The 14799-nt window shown below is 46.0% G+C and overlaps 2 protein-coding genes across 4 annotated transcripts in view; one reads left to right on the forward strand and one right to left on the reverse strand.

The window, feature by feature from the left end:
• The first annotated feature begins 113 nt into the window (after window positions 1-113).
• On the forward strand, window positions 114-9817 carry LOC121289604 (transcription factor IIIB 50 kDa subunit-like). Of its 2 annotated transcripts, none has more exons than XM_041209217.1 (5): window positions 114-254; window positions 499-682; window positions 5077-5136; window positions 6081-6402; window positions 7820-9817. In XM_041209217.1, exons 2-5 carry the CDS (start codon window positions 529-531, stop codon window positions 8589-8591), a joined length of 1308 nt encoding a protein of 435 aa, XP_041065151.1. In that variant the 5' UTR covers window positions 114-254; window positions 499-528; the 3' UTR covers window positions 8592-9817. The 2 variants fall into 2 exon arrangements, with proteins under 2 accessions (XP_041065151.1, XP_041065150.1); XM_041209216.1 differs by having other exon boundaries at window positions 160-365.
• LOC121289603 (protein FAM160B1-like) overlaps window positions 9818-14799 on the reverse strand; it is a 27186-nt gene continuing 22204 nt past the window's right edge. For both annotated transcript variants that reach the window (XM_041209214.1, XM_041209215.1), the window contains 5 exons: window positions 14685-14775; window positions 13900-14043; window positions 12469-12609; window positions 11382-11482; window positions 9818-10661 (listed from right to left, as the gene is read on the reverse strand). In XM_041209214.1, coding sequence (XP_041065148.1) covers window positions 10559-10661; window positions 11382-11482; window positions 12469-12609; window positions 13900-14043; window positions 14685-14775 — 580 coding nt within the window. In that variant the 3' untranslated portion in view covers window positions 9818-10558. The remainder of the gene's footprint in view (window positions 10662-11381; window positions 11483-12468; window positions 12610-13899; window positions 14044-14684; window positions 14776-14799) is intronic.

A 14799-nucleotide genomic window follows, 5' to 3' on the forward strand; every position in this document is an offset into this window, starting at 1 on the left:
GGGAATAAATGAACAGCCGCCATCTTTCTGAAGGGAAGGCACCGCCGCCATCTTTGTGAGGGGAAGGCAGCGCCGCCATCTTTGCCGAGGGGAAAGGCAGCGCCGCCACCTTTGTGAGGGGAAGGCAGCGCCGCCATCTTTGTCAAGTGGAAAGGCAGCACCGCGAACGTCTTTGGGGCGCGCGTCCTTTTTCCTTTCGACCGTTATAACCGTACTCACCCCATGGAGTGCAACACCATTATCTATTTATATAGGTTTTCGATTGTTCTTTTCTAATTACATATCGCGCGTTTTTTTTTCCTCAGCAGGGCGAGTTGGCGGCGTTGCTGTTTCTCCAGAGTCAGAGCTGGAGGCGCCACAGAAATGCAAGTGTTCAAAGTCAGGCTCTTTGTGTGGGGGTGGGGGCTGGGGTGAATCAGTATTAAGACTCGATGGGGGAGATGTCCAAGTAAATAGTTTTATGGTTGTAATGTTTTTTTTTCTCTCTCTCTCTCTCAGTTGCTGGGTTTGGTGTCCATAGGAACCTGGATGTCTGGACAACCAAGGTGTCCAGAATGTGGCTCCTCCAAGGTGGAAGAGGATTCCCACTACAGCCAGAACCACCTGGTGTGCACTGAATGCGGCTTCCTGCTGACTGAGGGGCTGCTCACAACCACCCGCTCCGAGGAAACCTTCTCCCAAGGTACAAGTCCTCTTATTTTCCCATTCAACCTCAACTCTCACTGAAGTCATTTCAGTTGAATGATTGCTGTGGCACTCTGGCCTGGGTGCACTGCCAAGCACTGGGTGTGTGCTGACCCCTTGTTGTTATCATGTCAGTGCCCCTGGAATAGCTTGGGAGATGCAAGATTTGTTCTTGTTTCCCCATGGTGGAAGAGAAGCTTTGCCTCTACATTGGACTAGCCTCCTGGTGCGCAACCTGTAAAACTTGGGGGAAATGACTGGTACTGGTCCGACCTGGTCTTGTGCACCTTAAAATGGAACTCGAGATCGTGCCAGTACCATTCATTTCCCAAGTGCTACTGGTTTTTTTCCTTCTCTAACTCATTAATAGTATCCCAACCCATTTTTTTTAAAAAAAAACTCCCTTTTTTGTCTTAAATATCTTGCATTTTTTTCAGAATCACAGAATTTTAATAGCACAGAAGGAGGCCATTCAGCCCACGGTGTCTGCACCAGCTCTCCAAAGGAGCATTATTGACCTAGTGCTATTACCCCGCCGTTTCCCTGTACCCCTACATGTTGTTTCTATTCAAATAATCATCTAATGCCCTCTTGAATGCATTGATTGAACCTGCCTCCACCACGCTTTCAGGCATTGCATTCCAGACCTGAACCACTCGTGTGAAAAGTTGTTTCTCACGTCACATTTGCTTCTTTTGTGTACTCTCATTCTTGATCCTTTTACGAACCACTTCACCCTATATGTAATTCCAGCCATCTCGTGATTTTGAACATCTGTATAAAATCTCCTCTTAGCCTTCTTCGCTCCAAGGAGAACAGTTCCAACCTCTCCAATCTATCTTCATAGCTGAAGTTTCTCTTTGCTGGAATTATTCTTGTAAACCTCTTCTGCACTTTCTCTATTGTGTTCATATACTTCCTATAGTGTGGCGCTCAGAACTGTACGCAATACTCCAGCTGAGGTCTAACGAGTGTCTTAAATAAATTCAGCATAACCTCCCTGCTCTTGTACTCTATGCCCCTATAAATAAATCCCTGGATACTATATGTTTTATTAACTGCTTTCTACGCCTGTCCTGCCACCTTCAATGATCTATGCACATATGCACCCAGGTCTTTCTGCTCATGCACCCCCTTCAAAATTTCACCCCTTATTTTAAAATGTCTCCGTGTTCTTCCTACCAAAATGCATCACTTCACACTTCTCATCTGCCACCTTATCTGCCCACTCCACCAACTTGTCTAGGCCCTCTTGAAGTTCCACACCGTCCTCCTCGCAGGTCACGACACTCCCAAGCTTCGTATCATTCACAAACTTTGAAATTGTCCCCTTCACACCAAGATCTAGATCATTAATATATATCGGAAAAGCAAGGGTCCCAATAATGACCCCTGGGGAACTCCACTAAAAACCTTCCTCCAGCCCAAAGAATATCCATTGACCGTTACTCTCTGCTTCCTATTTTACAGCCAATTTTGTATCCACATTGCTACTGTCCCTTTTACGCCATGAGCAATAACTTTTCTCAAGTTGTTGTGTGGCACTGTATCAAATGCATTTTTAAAGCCCATGTACACCACATTAACAGCATTGTCCTCATCGACTTTTTCTGTTACCTTTTCAAAAAACTCTAGCAAGTTAGTTAAACACGATTTCACCTTTAGAAATTCATGCTGGTTTTTTCTTATCAATCCATCTTTTTCCATGTGACGACTAATACTATCCCAAATAATTGTTTCTAGAATCTTGCCCACCACTGAAGTTAAATTGACTGGTCTGTAATTGCTGGGTTTATCCTTACAACCTTTTTTGAACAAGGGCATAATGTTTGCAATTCTCCAGCCCTCTGGCACCACCCGTGAGTCCAGGGAAGACTGAAAGATTACGGCTAATGCCCTTGCAATTTCTACTCTCACCTTACTGACCTATCCTGCTATATCCTTGGATGCATCTCATCTGGTCCTGGTGCCTTGTCAACTTTTAAGTACTGACAGTCTATTCAACACTTCCTCCTTATCAATTTTGAACCCTTCTAGTGACAGAGTTTCCTCTTCTGTCACCATGGCCTGGGGAGCATCTACCTCCTTGGTAAAGATGGATGCAAAGTATTTGTTTAATATCTCAGCCATGGCCCCTTCATCCATGTGTAAATTCCCTTTTAGGTCCCCTAATCGGCCCTACCCCTCCTTTTACCGCCCGTTTATTATTTATATGCCTATAGAACACTGGGATTCCACTTTATGTTGGCTGCCAGTCCTTTCTCATAATCCCTCTTTGCTTCTCTAATACGCTTTCTCACCTCCCCTCTGAATCTTCTGTATTCCTCCTCTTGGTTCTTGATTATATTTTCTACCTGACCCCTGTCATAAGCACACTTTTTCTTCTTTATCTTAATTTCTATCTCCTTTTTCATCCAGAGGGCTCTGGATTTGTTTGTCCTACCTTTCCCTTTCGATGGAATATACCTTGACTGTGCCCGAACCAAATCTTCTTTGATTAGCCCGTTGTTCAGCTACAGTTTTTCCTGTCAATCTTTCATTCCAGTCTAATTGGCTCAGCTCTGTTCTTGCCCCATTGAAGTCGGCTCTCGTCCAGTTAATTATTGTTACATTGGATTGCCTATCGTCGCCCTTAAACATACGATACAATGTACTTTTTTTTTGATTTATGTCCTCTTGCTTCAGGCCCAAAAATCACTGGAAACTTTGTCTCTCCATTCTGTACTATCCCTTCACCACTCCATGAAATTACCCACAATCCACTGGAAACTGCACACTGAGGTTTTGTATAAATTCCCCATAACATGACAATTTTTATATTCAACCCCTCTTACCACAAAACCTGTTAACCCTTTTTTTTAATAATCTTATCCACTTGGGTGCTTTTAATGTTTAGGAAACTGAAATCCTAAATCACTAATGCATTACAACTAAAATGTTAAAGGGGAGGAGAGATGTGCAGAATGGGTGCCGGCGAGGTAAAGTGTGCAATACTTTTGTGTTTTTGCCAATGGATTTCCACAGGGCTCAGTACTAGGTCCCCTGCTTTTTGTGGTATATATTAATTGTTTGGACTCCAAAATAGGCAGCATGATTAAGGAGTTTGCAGATGACACAAAAATTGGCCGCACGGCTGAGACTGAGGAGGGAAGCTGTAGACAGCAGGAAGATATCAATGGATTGGTCAAGTGGGCAGAAAAGAGGCAAAATAATTCGACCCAGAGAAGCGTGAGGTGATGCATTTGGGGAGGTCAAAAAAGGCAGAGGAATATGGAAAAAGTGTGGGGAGACAGAGTGGTGCAGAGAAAGTGAGGAGCCTTGATGTCCACAGGTTCCTGAAGGAGCAGGATAGTTCAGTAAGGTGGTTAAGAAGGTATCTGGAATCCTTTCCTTTATTAGTCGAGGCATTGAATATAAGAGAAGGGAGATTATTCTGGAGCTATACAAAACATTAGTTAAGCCACAACTTGAGTACTGTGCGCAATTCTGGTCACCTCAATACCAAAAGGATGTAGTTGCACTAGAGAGTTGTACCAGAAGAGAGTCATGAAGATGTTGCCAGGACCAAAATATTGAAGCTGTGAGAGAAGATTGGATAGGCTGGGGTTATTCTCCTTGGAAGAGAGGGGGCTGAGGGGAGATTTGATTGAGGTGTAAAGGGTTGTGAGGGTCCCGGAAATAGTGGATGGGAAGAGCCTATTCCCTTTAGTAGAGGTCAGTGACTACAGGGCATAGATTTAAAATGATTGGTAGAAGGAATCGCGGGGAGATGAGGAAAACATTTTTTACCCAGAGGGTTGTGGGGGTGTGGAATCCTCTGCCTGAAAGGGTAGTAAAGGCAGAAACCCGCGACTCATTTAAAATGTGTCTGGATGTGCACCTGAAGTCTCGTAATCTGCAGGGCTGCAGATCAAATGCTGGAAAATGGCATTACGCATGGTGAGGGCTCCTTTTTCACCCGGTACATACACGATGGCCAGAGTGGCCTCCTTCTGTGCTGCAAATTTTACTACATTTTCTAAATATCTGAAAAAAGGAGGAATGTACAGGCATGTGGAGAGAGGGCGTGGGAGTGGCAGTGTGTGGAGTGGCAGTACATGGGAGAGCCAGCACAGACACAATGGGCCAAATGACCTTCTGTGCTGTTATGATTCTACGAATGTGGCAGAAGACAGGCACTGTGCCAGGGAGCATGAGACATGACATTTAATCTGCTCTTATTGGATTGTTTTGGGCAGGATTGCAAAATCCCAGCAGCTGTTAAGGGGAATAAGTGTGGTTGTTTAAGTGTTGTACCTGTACAAGAGACACTAAGAAGAGCTCAGGTAGCACAGCCTGTCTCGACGTTAAACTGTAATGTTGGAAGTTCACTCTTTCAATCCTCTTCCACAGCAGTGAGATACAGTGAAACCACAGCAGAGGTGAAAAAGCCTTGTCGCAATCAGATACAAGGTAAGATCCTTGAATAGTAAGAGTAGACAATGCTGGAAGCACTCAGCAGAGTTAACTGAGTTAATGATTTGGGTCAATGACACTTTGTTGAGCTGGTAATTTTAGTGATAGGTCTCGTGTTTTGATCTCTCTGACGTTGTATTAAGTATTTCAAAGCGAGTAAAGCCATCATTTGAAAGCTAGACACTTTGAGCGGAAAGTTCACCCCTCAGAGAACAGCCATGCACGAGACATGGAGGAACAGTGATGATGCCGTGTCAATGTTTGGCCCCTGGAGGGAGATGGACAGATAGCTGAGATCAATGTGTTTATTGACACCATGTCTCAACCAATTTGTCTCACACCCCCACCCCACCCCACCCCCTCCCCTCCCGCCAAATACTTGTAATTAACCACAAAAATGCATATCTGTTCATAAAAAGGAATTAAAGAAATTTAGAGTTTAATTTTAGTGGATTAAAATATCTAAAATTTTTCCCATGTCTGGCATGATCTCAGGAATGTTTTGAATTATAGTTGTTATTTTAACGTAGGAACCACAGCAGTCAGTGTGAGCACAGCCAGCTCTCACAAATATAAAACTGAGCCGTTTTTAATAATGTTGATTTGAGGGTTGCATATTGACCAGCATATAGGGGAGAACTTGCGTGTTCTTCGAATAATGCCATGGGATCTTTTAAGGCCACCTGAGAATGCAGACACAGTGTCGGTTTAATATCTCAGCCAAAAATTGGCACCTCCGACAGTGCAATTCCCTCGGGGCCAGACCTGCGACAGCGTGGTGCTCCCTCAGTGCTGCCTTGAGTGCAAGATGTTATTAGTTGTATTATTGCTGTCAGCGTAATGTTACCTGCAGTCACTTCCCTCGCATGGTCCTCCTCCTCTTGGTGACTCCGGTTCTCTTTCCCTCACCCTGATTTCTTTCCCTCCCCCACCCCCATCAGGTCAGAAGCGGGTCCATGACCTGTGCCGGATTCTCCGGGTGCGTCCAGTTGTGGAGGACACAGCCATCGAACTCTACCTGAGGGCCTATGAGCATCAGAGCTTCCTGCATGTCACTCTGGAGAAGAAGGAAGCCTTGGTGGGCTGCTGTGTTCACATCTCCTGTCGCCAGCACAACTGGCCCCTGACCATGAGCACCATCTGCTCGCTTCTTCACGTGGAGCCCACTCTGTTCTCGACAGTCTATCAGCACATGGTGAAAGAGCTTACCCTGGATATCCCCACGCTCAGCCTCCTGGATCTGGTGAAAACTCACTGTGATGGGTGAGTACATCCCCTCTTATCCTTGCGGATCTCCCAATTTACAACTCTCAATTTCCTTGTTTAAACAGTTTCACTGCTTCCAGCGAGGTTAACTAAAGCAGCTCAGAAATAAACAAAGATTGGCACAAATGGGCATTAAGAAGAAATTGCGTCTGTGCCCCCACAGCTGAAGTTGGTGTCCTCCTCCAAGGCTACTGGCATACATACCCCACTGGGTATCCAGTCCGATTTGCTGACAGCATTGTTCATTTGTGAGCACTCTGTCCACACTCAGGTCAGCTTCAATAATATTCGGATATTCAGGAGCAGGCCACACTGTGGGGTGTTGCATCTAAACTATAATCATGAGCTCTGAAACTCAAAAACGAATTAAGCTTAATTTAAAGGAACTTCTGTCAGCAAGTGCTGAAAACGCAGAATAGGTCAGGTGGTGTCTGAATGAGAAATAGCTGGTGGCCATTCTCTGCTGACGCCCTGGCCATTGCTCACTGACATTTGACACTGGTGGTGAGCCCCACCTTCTTGAACCACTGCAGTCCATGTGGTGTAGGTACACCCACAGTGCTGTTAGGGAGGGAGTTCCAGGATTTTGACCCAGTGACATTGAAGGAATGTTGATATAGTTTCAAGTCAGGATGCTGTGTGATTTGGAGGGGAACTTCCAGGTGGTGGTGTTCCCATCTATCTGCTGCCCTTATCCTTCTAGATGGTGGAGGTTGCAGGTTTGGAAGGTGCTGTTGAAGGAGACTTGGTGAGTTCCTACAGTGCATCTTGTAGATGGTACACACTGCTGCCACTGCATCGGTGGTGGAGGGAGCGATTGTTTGTGAATGGAGTGCCAAACAAGTGGGCTGCTTTGTCCTGAATGGTGTCAAGCTTCCTGAGAGTTTTTGAGCTGCACTCTTCCAGGCAAGTGGAGAGTATTCCATCACACTCCTGATTTGTGCCTTGTAGACAGTGGATAGGCTTTGGGGAGTCAGGATGGAAGGAAGTAAGGTCATTAATGAAACAGCTGAACATGGTTGGACTGAGGACACTGTCCTGAGGAACTCTTGCCATGATGTCCTGTTACTGAGATGACTGACCTCCAACAACCACATCATCCTTTGTGTTAGATATGACTCCAACCAGCAGAGTTTTCCCCCTGATTCCCATTGACTCCAGTTTTGTTAGGGCTCTTTGATGCTACACTCCTTCAAGTGCTGCCTTGATGTCAAGGCAGTCATCCTCATCTCTTGTCCATCTTTGGACGGAGGCTGTAATGAGATCGGGGCAGAGTGGTCCTGGTGCAACCTAAGCTGAGCATCGGTGAGCAGGCGGCTATTGCTGTGTCTGAGGTAATGAGGGATGTCAGGAGTGTTTTTCCTACACACTGCAACTTTGATTTTTTATTTCCCCCCCCCCACTCTTTTTATAGGCTTAACTTGTTCCAGAATTCTGCATCAGTCCCGTCCATGTTCCTGGAGAATAAAGACAAGGTGGTGGATCGTGCCCTGCAGCTTGTGGAGCTGGCCAGTGAGACGTGGCTGGTGACTGGGAGACACCCTGTGCCCATCATCACGGCGGCAGCTTACCTGGCCTGGCAATCGCTTCTGCCTGTGCACCGTCTGAAGTGCAGTCTGGGGAAGTTCTGCAGGCTGGCAGGGATCAGGCAGCCCCCGCCCGCCTCACTGCGGGTGAAGGAGATCGTTGACATTCTGCTCCGGCTGGCTTCGCAGCTGGCATGGTTGGCATCGCAGCGGCTCGATGCCAAGACTGTGGTGAAGTACACCGATGACGTTCTCCGTCATCGAGCCCTGTTACTGAGACAGACGCTCAGCCTCACTTGGACGGAGAACCCAGGCGGGCCTACGGACCCGGGCGAGGGAACTGGAACGGAAACGGGCGGAGAGACTGAGGGTGGGGGTGAGTGGACCAGGGATGGGGAGGGTGGGGAGACTGGGCCCTCTCCTCAGGATCAGCTGAGTCCCGCAGGGACTGTGGGACCAGGGCACAAACGCGCAGCGCCAATCTTCCTCCCTCCGTGCCTCACACAAAGGAAGAAGAGGAAGTCCTGCCCGGAAGCAGAGGGAAGCCAAGGCACTGAGCCAACCACAGGAGAGGAGGAGATATCAGATAGTGAAATCGAGCAGTACCTGAGGACACCCGAGGAGGTGGCAGCCTTCCGGGCAGCTCGTGCTATCCTGTGAGCAGCTCCCTGGGCTCTATCATTTACCCAGTGATGCTTGTTGTAGGGAGCCCATGACCCTCCTGTGGGGGATTGGGAGAAGGAGGGGGGGGCGGGGGGGGAGTGTGGTGGAGGTGCCAGCACCTGTAACTTAGGTAGTGTAGGTGCCTGGTTGAGGGTTCCCTCTGAAGATGATTCTGCCTGGAAAGGGTCACTCTGGTACCTCACTGTGTAACGCCAGGCACTGAGAATCAGCTGACTTATGCACATTAAACAGACTCAAAGCTGCTCCCACATTGGCTCCTGATCGTGCTCCAGTGTCTTTTCCACCTCTGCCAGACCAACTCACTCCCCCACCTCCCAACCTTCCCACCCCCCACAAAATACAGGATGCTGAAGCCAGATTTGCCCAGGGTGCAGTGAACGAACTCAAATACATCATCACATTTGTAAAACTGCCATCGACCTGAGAAAGAGACCATTCAGTTCCCCTCCGACTTGCTCCTCCATTTAATTCAATCAGAGCTGGTCTATGCTTGAACACCATCTAGCTGTGCCTTTAACCTAGAATGCCCAACAGCACTCTACCAATCTCAATGTTAAATGTATAAAACATTTAGTCTAAGAGATTGATGCTTGTATCTTAGTGCAATGAAACATCATTGGAAAAATGGTAAGCTTGGTAATAAAAGGTGATGGCAGTAGCAGGGTGTTGATCATTAGCCCAGTTCTGAAGCAGCGATGTAGCTAACATGTGTAAGCTACACATGACCACTTGTCTCAGTATCATTTTCAGGACATTGGGGCCTGCATTATCTATAATTCTGTTTCTCTGAACCATTGGCCTTATCCCAGAGTCAGCTGAGTAGACAGTAACTGACTGACAAATAGAGTGCTCTCTGTGTTGTGCTTGTCTTAATTCTTGTACTGGTAAAGCTGATATTAAACATTCAGTAGGACGGTGAGGCATTGAAATAAATAACCAATCTGTTTTAGTGATGTTTGATCACTGTTAGCCTGGTCGCTCTATCTCTTCAAAATAGTGCCATTGGACCTTTTGCATCCATCTGAGGGGGCAGATGGAAACCTCGATTTATCTGAAAGATGGCACCTTCAATAGTGTGGCACTCCTCTGTCCTGCCCCTCCGATGGGGCAGTGCTCTGTCAGTCCTGCCCCTCTGACTGGGCAGCACTCCCTCTGGTCCCTTTTTCAGCACAGTGCCCAAAAAGATTTAATACAGTACCATGAACATTTCATCTTTTAATCATAAAATAAAATGTTCATAGCTGTTGGCAGCTGGTGTTACAGGCAGTGATTAAACCACACCACCAACTTCCCCTCGAGACAAGGGAGTCATTCTCTATACAAGTAGCTCATCTAAAAGGCATCCACTTTCACCTTCCAGCATTACAGTCTATCTACAAACAACAACAAGACCCTGGCAGTTATATTCACATGATTCGGTCATCTTTACACATAAATAAAACAAAGTTGTATAGCCCCTTACCTTTGAAATGATCAACGCATTTCACATAATTAATTATTTGGAAACAGTGACAGACATAATCTTGTACCTTGTGTGCCCTGAGCCACAGACAAGTGTACAGCACTAAATGGTGCAGGACAGGATTGGGATGGGGAAAGGGGGCTGAGGCTGACCTCTGCTGTTGGCAGGAGGTCGTAGCTGATTCATGTCCCGCTGACAGAGGAGTTGGAAGAAGCAATTAAGTCCTGTCTGTCTCACACCATTCCTGGTGGAAGCTTATCCCATGGTTCAAATTTAAGATAGGAATCCAAGGGGTGGGGGTGGGGGGGAAGAGAAGAAAAGTTTCCAAAATCCCTCACCATGTCAAAAACACTCAGTTGAACTTAAAACATAAAAACTGAAGAGGGACGGATTGTCCAAGTCCGTGTGCTGGGAACACGTGTACAATGTCCAGTGACAGTTCAGTGGTCTCTTGAGAAAAGGCACTGCAGCCAGTCTGAATTTAGTCTGGTTCCGATGGGTATTTGACAAATGATATTGCAGCCAGCTCCTTACAGAATTCCTCCAAGACAATCACACCCTTCAGTAGTGTGGCATGATCCACTCTGCAAAATTCACAGAATTCAGACACACATTTTAGTGGATATTTGTATAAGGCGTTAGAGATGTACAGTCCCAAATTTAAATTATACTGCCCTCTGCCCTTATTTTAACTCCCATCAGTAGTTTATACTGCCAAAGCACGAATGCTCCCTCACCAGCTGCTCAAACCTGCCCTGGAAAGGACATTCATCCCAAATGTGGAAGCTGAGGGAGAAGACCCAAAATTTAACCTGAAAGATGGGATCTGCATATGTTTAGGAAAGTGTGGTGGGGGGTGTGGAGAGGTGGAGTAGGGAGGGATTTACAGACTGAGGGGAGAGGTGCAGTTGGGATGGGGGTCGCAGACTGAGAACCACACAAGGGAAGCCTTGATAAGTAGCCATTAGCTTTGTAGACCCAAAAATATCACACTGTGCAAGGCAATGTAAAGGTTTCAAAGAGAGCTCCCAGTCACAAATCATCCTTAAATAATTCAGGTGAGATATGCGCTGGTGCGGTTAAAACCTCCACAACTTTGAATAAATAAAAGCAAAACTCTTTGCTTGTTTTAATGCTAAGATTGAGACCACGTTTTCGTGCTCGTTTTAAAGGTACAAAGTGTCAGTAAATTCAATGAATTGAAAAATGTTTAACAGAGCTCCTCGTTGACAATAGTTTAACACTGTGAATGCACACAATTCACTGAATATCAGGAAGATACAAAATGATTCCAAGTTACTTACACATCTTCAGGTTCCAATCCCATCAGCTGTCTTCTGACCAGCAGTAACCTGGAAGGAAACTGTGGGATTCTCTGGATTCTCTGCATGAGGTCTCCAATTACCTGAGCCAAGCAGAAAGAGACAGTTCCATGATAGTTATCAACCTGATTCGATGACTTGTTTAGAAAAAAGCACCTTTAAGGAAGTCAGCTTTTGGTTTTGTTTTTTTGTTATTCATTCTTGGGATGTGAGCGTGTTGACAAGGCCAGCATTTATTGCCCATCCCTAATTGCCCTCAAAGTTAGTGGTAAGCTGCATTCTTGAACTGCTGCGGTCCATGTGGTGTACGTGCACCCTTAACGCTTTTTCTGTACAACTGTGTGGCTTGCTAGGCCATTGCTGTGGCTCTGGAATCACATACAGGCCAGACCAGGTTGGGGGTGGCAAATTTCCTCCCCTGAAGAGCATTAGTGAACCCAATGAGTTTTATGATCATTAACAGTGAGTTTAGCATTTTATTGTAGATTTATTGAATTTACAATTCCCCCAGCTATCATGTTGGGATTTGAACTCATGCCTCCAGAGCATTGGTCTGAGCCTCTGGATTACTCGTCCAGTAGCATTACCACTAACATCCCCCAGTCACTCTCATCAGGTGGCAAGCACCATGATCATTCTCAGGATGTGGGTGAAGCTAGCAAGGCTGACATTTATTGCCATGAGAAAGGGAAGGGGGCACTTCAGAGGGCATGAAGAGTCAACCATTTCGGGTGAGACTGGAGTCACGTGTAGGCCGGACCCAGTAGCGGTGACAGGAGAGAAATCCAGTGGGGTTTTTAACAACAATCCATGGTTATTTGTTCAAATGCCAGTCCCGAAATGAGCAGACTGATTAAATTCAATTCCAGTTTGTCATGAGCTCATGACCACTGGTTTTGTTAGCCCATTGCATGTTGAACTGGATTGTCCACTCACTCAGCTATGTAACTTCAGTCTCTGTAATGATTACAGCTGTCTATTAATTCTGTATAAACTGTAGCTCATCCTGGATACAAACAATTGATTGGAGACAAGAATAGAGATCACAGAACAAGATGAGGGTACTCACTCGGACAATGACAGAGAAGAGAGACCTGCAGCCAGGGGCGAGGTTAATGTACGGGTCCAGCAAATACTCATGGAGGTGAGGGTGAGGGAAAAGTGCAACTTTCGATATCACAGATGTTATTTGCAAATTCAAGTCATAAGGCTGGAAGGGAAAATATTAAGAACATCATGTTTGACATAATGAAGTAAATGCTGTTTGGTTTCAACAGAAAAGTTGTTTTAAGTGCAGAGAGAGGAACTGAGTGCAAGCCTGTTAAGCATTTGTACAATAATTGCACCATCAGGGCAATTAGAGCAACGAATCACTGTTATACAGAATAGTTAACCAATTACTACCAATGAGGATTCACATTCTGGAATACCCTTTCTGAACCTCCCCACCTCATCGCTTCCCCCTTCTCCTTGAAGATTCTCCTTACAATCATCTATCCCTCCCTAGGCTACTGGTCAGCCCTCCTCACGTCTCCTTTGGCTCAGCACCCAAGTTTTTTCATGGTCTTTATGAAGCATTTGGGGGTGTCTTCTACTTTTAAGGCAGTTTATAAATGCTCGTTGTTCTTGATCAGTAGAAGCTCAGGGTGACTAATCGCACTCTTGCAGCCCTGTGGAGAGGTGCCCAACTTCTGGGGAAGAGGATATTGCATTTGTATAGCACCTTTAAAGACCTTGGGGTGAGCCAAAGTGCTTTACAGCCAATGAAGTCCTTTATTTGGAATCTAATCAGTACTGTAAGATCCCACAACAGCAATGACATAATGGCCAAATAATCTGTTTTTAGGCGTTAGTTAAGGTCAGGACACCAGGAACAGCTCCCATCCTCTTCAATTGGTACTGTAAGATCTTTTGCACCCACCAGAGGGTGGATGAGGCCTTAGTTCAGTGTCTCCTCTAAAAGATAAAAGTGCCCCACTCCGTACTGCCCCTGCAACAGTGCAGTGCTCCCTCAGTATGGCACCTCTGACGGTACTGCCCCTGCAACTGTGCAGCCGTTCCCTCAATAATGGCATTCCGACGGTGCATCGCTCCCTCAGTATGGTCCCTCTGATAGTACTGACTCTGCAACAGTGGATCGCTCCCTCAATAATGGCATTCCAACAGTGCATCGTTCCCCCAGTATGGTCCCTCTGACAGTACTGACTCTGCAACAGTGCAGCGCTCCCTCAATAATGGCATTCCGATGGTGCATCGTTCCCTCAGTACTACACTAAACGTTGGCCTGGATTTTGTGCTCAGTCTCTGGAGTGGGACCTGAATCCATGATCTTCTGACTCGGGTGAGAGCCACAGCTGCCACTAGAGTTTGGTCTGAAATCCAAACAGATTGCACAATGAGACAGGGCCAGGAGCCACGCCACCTGTCGTTCGCCAGCATCTGAAAAACAGGAATGACCAATGATCTGAGATTTCATTGGCCCATTTCGTTTGCGAGTTACCTGCTGTAGGATCTGTGCCATTCTGTCAAAGAGGACTTTCAGGAAATCGCCTTCATAAAATATCCTGCTTGGGTCACAGCTTTCCAAACGGTTGGGGATAAGTGGCCACTTCCACTCCCTGGCACTGACACAGCAACCCTGGAACTACAGAACACAGCACAGGTATACAGCCTAGAACTCAACTTGGTATCGGTGGGTTGCCTCATCTCTTTGGAAGCATACACCCAACAGTAATCTTAAACCACAATATTGGTCAGCGGGCATTAAATTCAACCGAGTGACAGTGGAGCTCCCCGTACCCACACAGTGGACAGCAGTAATTCTGATTGTTCTGATGAAGAGTCATACGGACTCGAAGTGTTAACTGTGTTCCTCTCCGCAGATGCTGTCAGACCTGCTGAGTTTTTCCAGGTGTTTTTATTTTTGTTTTTGTGTTGAGCAGTAAGTAATTCATTGGAGAGTCAACTAATCAGGCCAGCCTGTGTGTGGGATTACTCTGATTAAGATGGTATTGTGATTAGGATAAGCTGACAGAAAAACGTAACGTTTCCTCCTAATTGTGTTGTAACCATTCTATGATTCTATGAAGTGTGACTTAGATCCCAGAAGCAGTAGTTTCAACAAACTACACTGTCCCACAAATGCAGTTAGAAATCCCAGCATTTTGTTTTAGACATTGGTTACAAATTTTATTTCTTAATTATTTGGATCAGGCTTTAGGGAAACTTCAACCAGCCGGATAAGATACCACACTTGTACACCAGCAAGGCAAACAGATGGCTTACCATTCGATGTGCATCCACAAGGTAAGTGTCATACCCACAGCCTGCCACAAGGTGAGAGGTTTTCACTGCGTCAGGAACAAGACACAAGAAGCTGAAACATAAACACATAGAAGCT

The sequence above is a fragment of the Carcharodon carcharias genome, chromosome 17 (assembly GCF_017639515.1).
Source record: "Carcharodon carcharias isolate sCarCar2 chromosome 17, sCarCar2.pri, whole genome shotgun sequence".
In the NCBI taxonomy this organism is placed as follows: Eukaryota; Metazoa; Chordata; class Chondrichthyes; order Lamniformes; family Lamnidae; genus Carcharodon; species Carcharodon carcharias.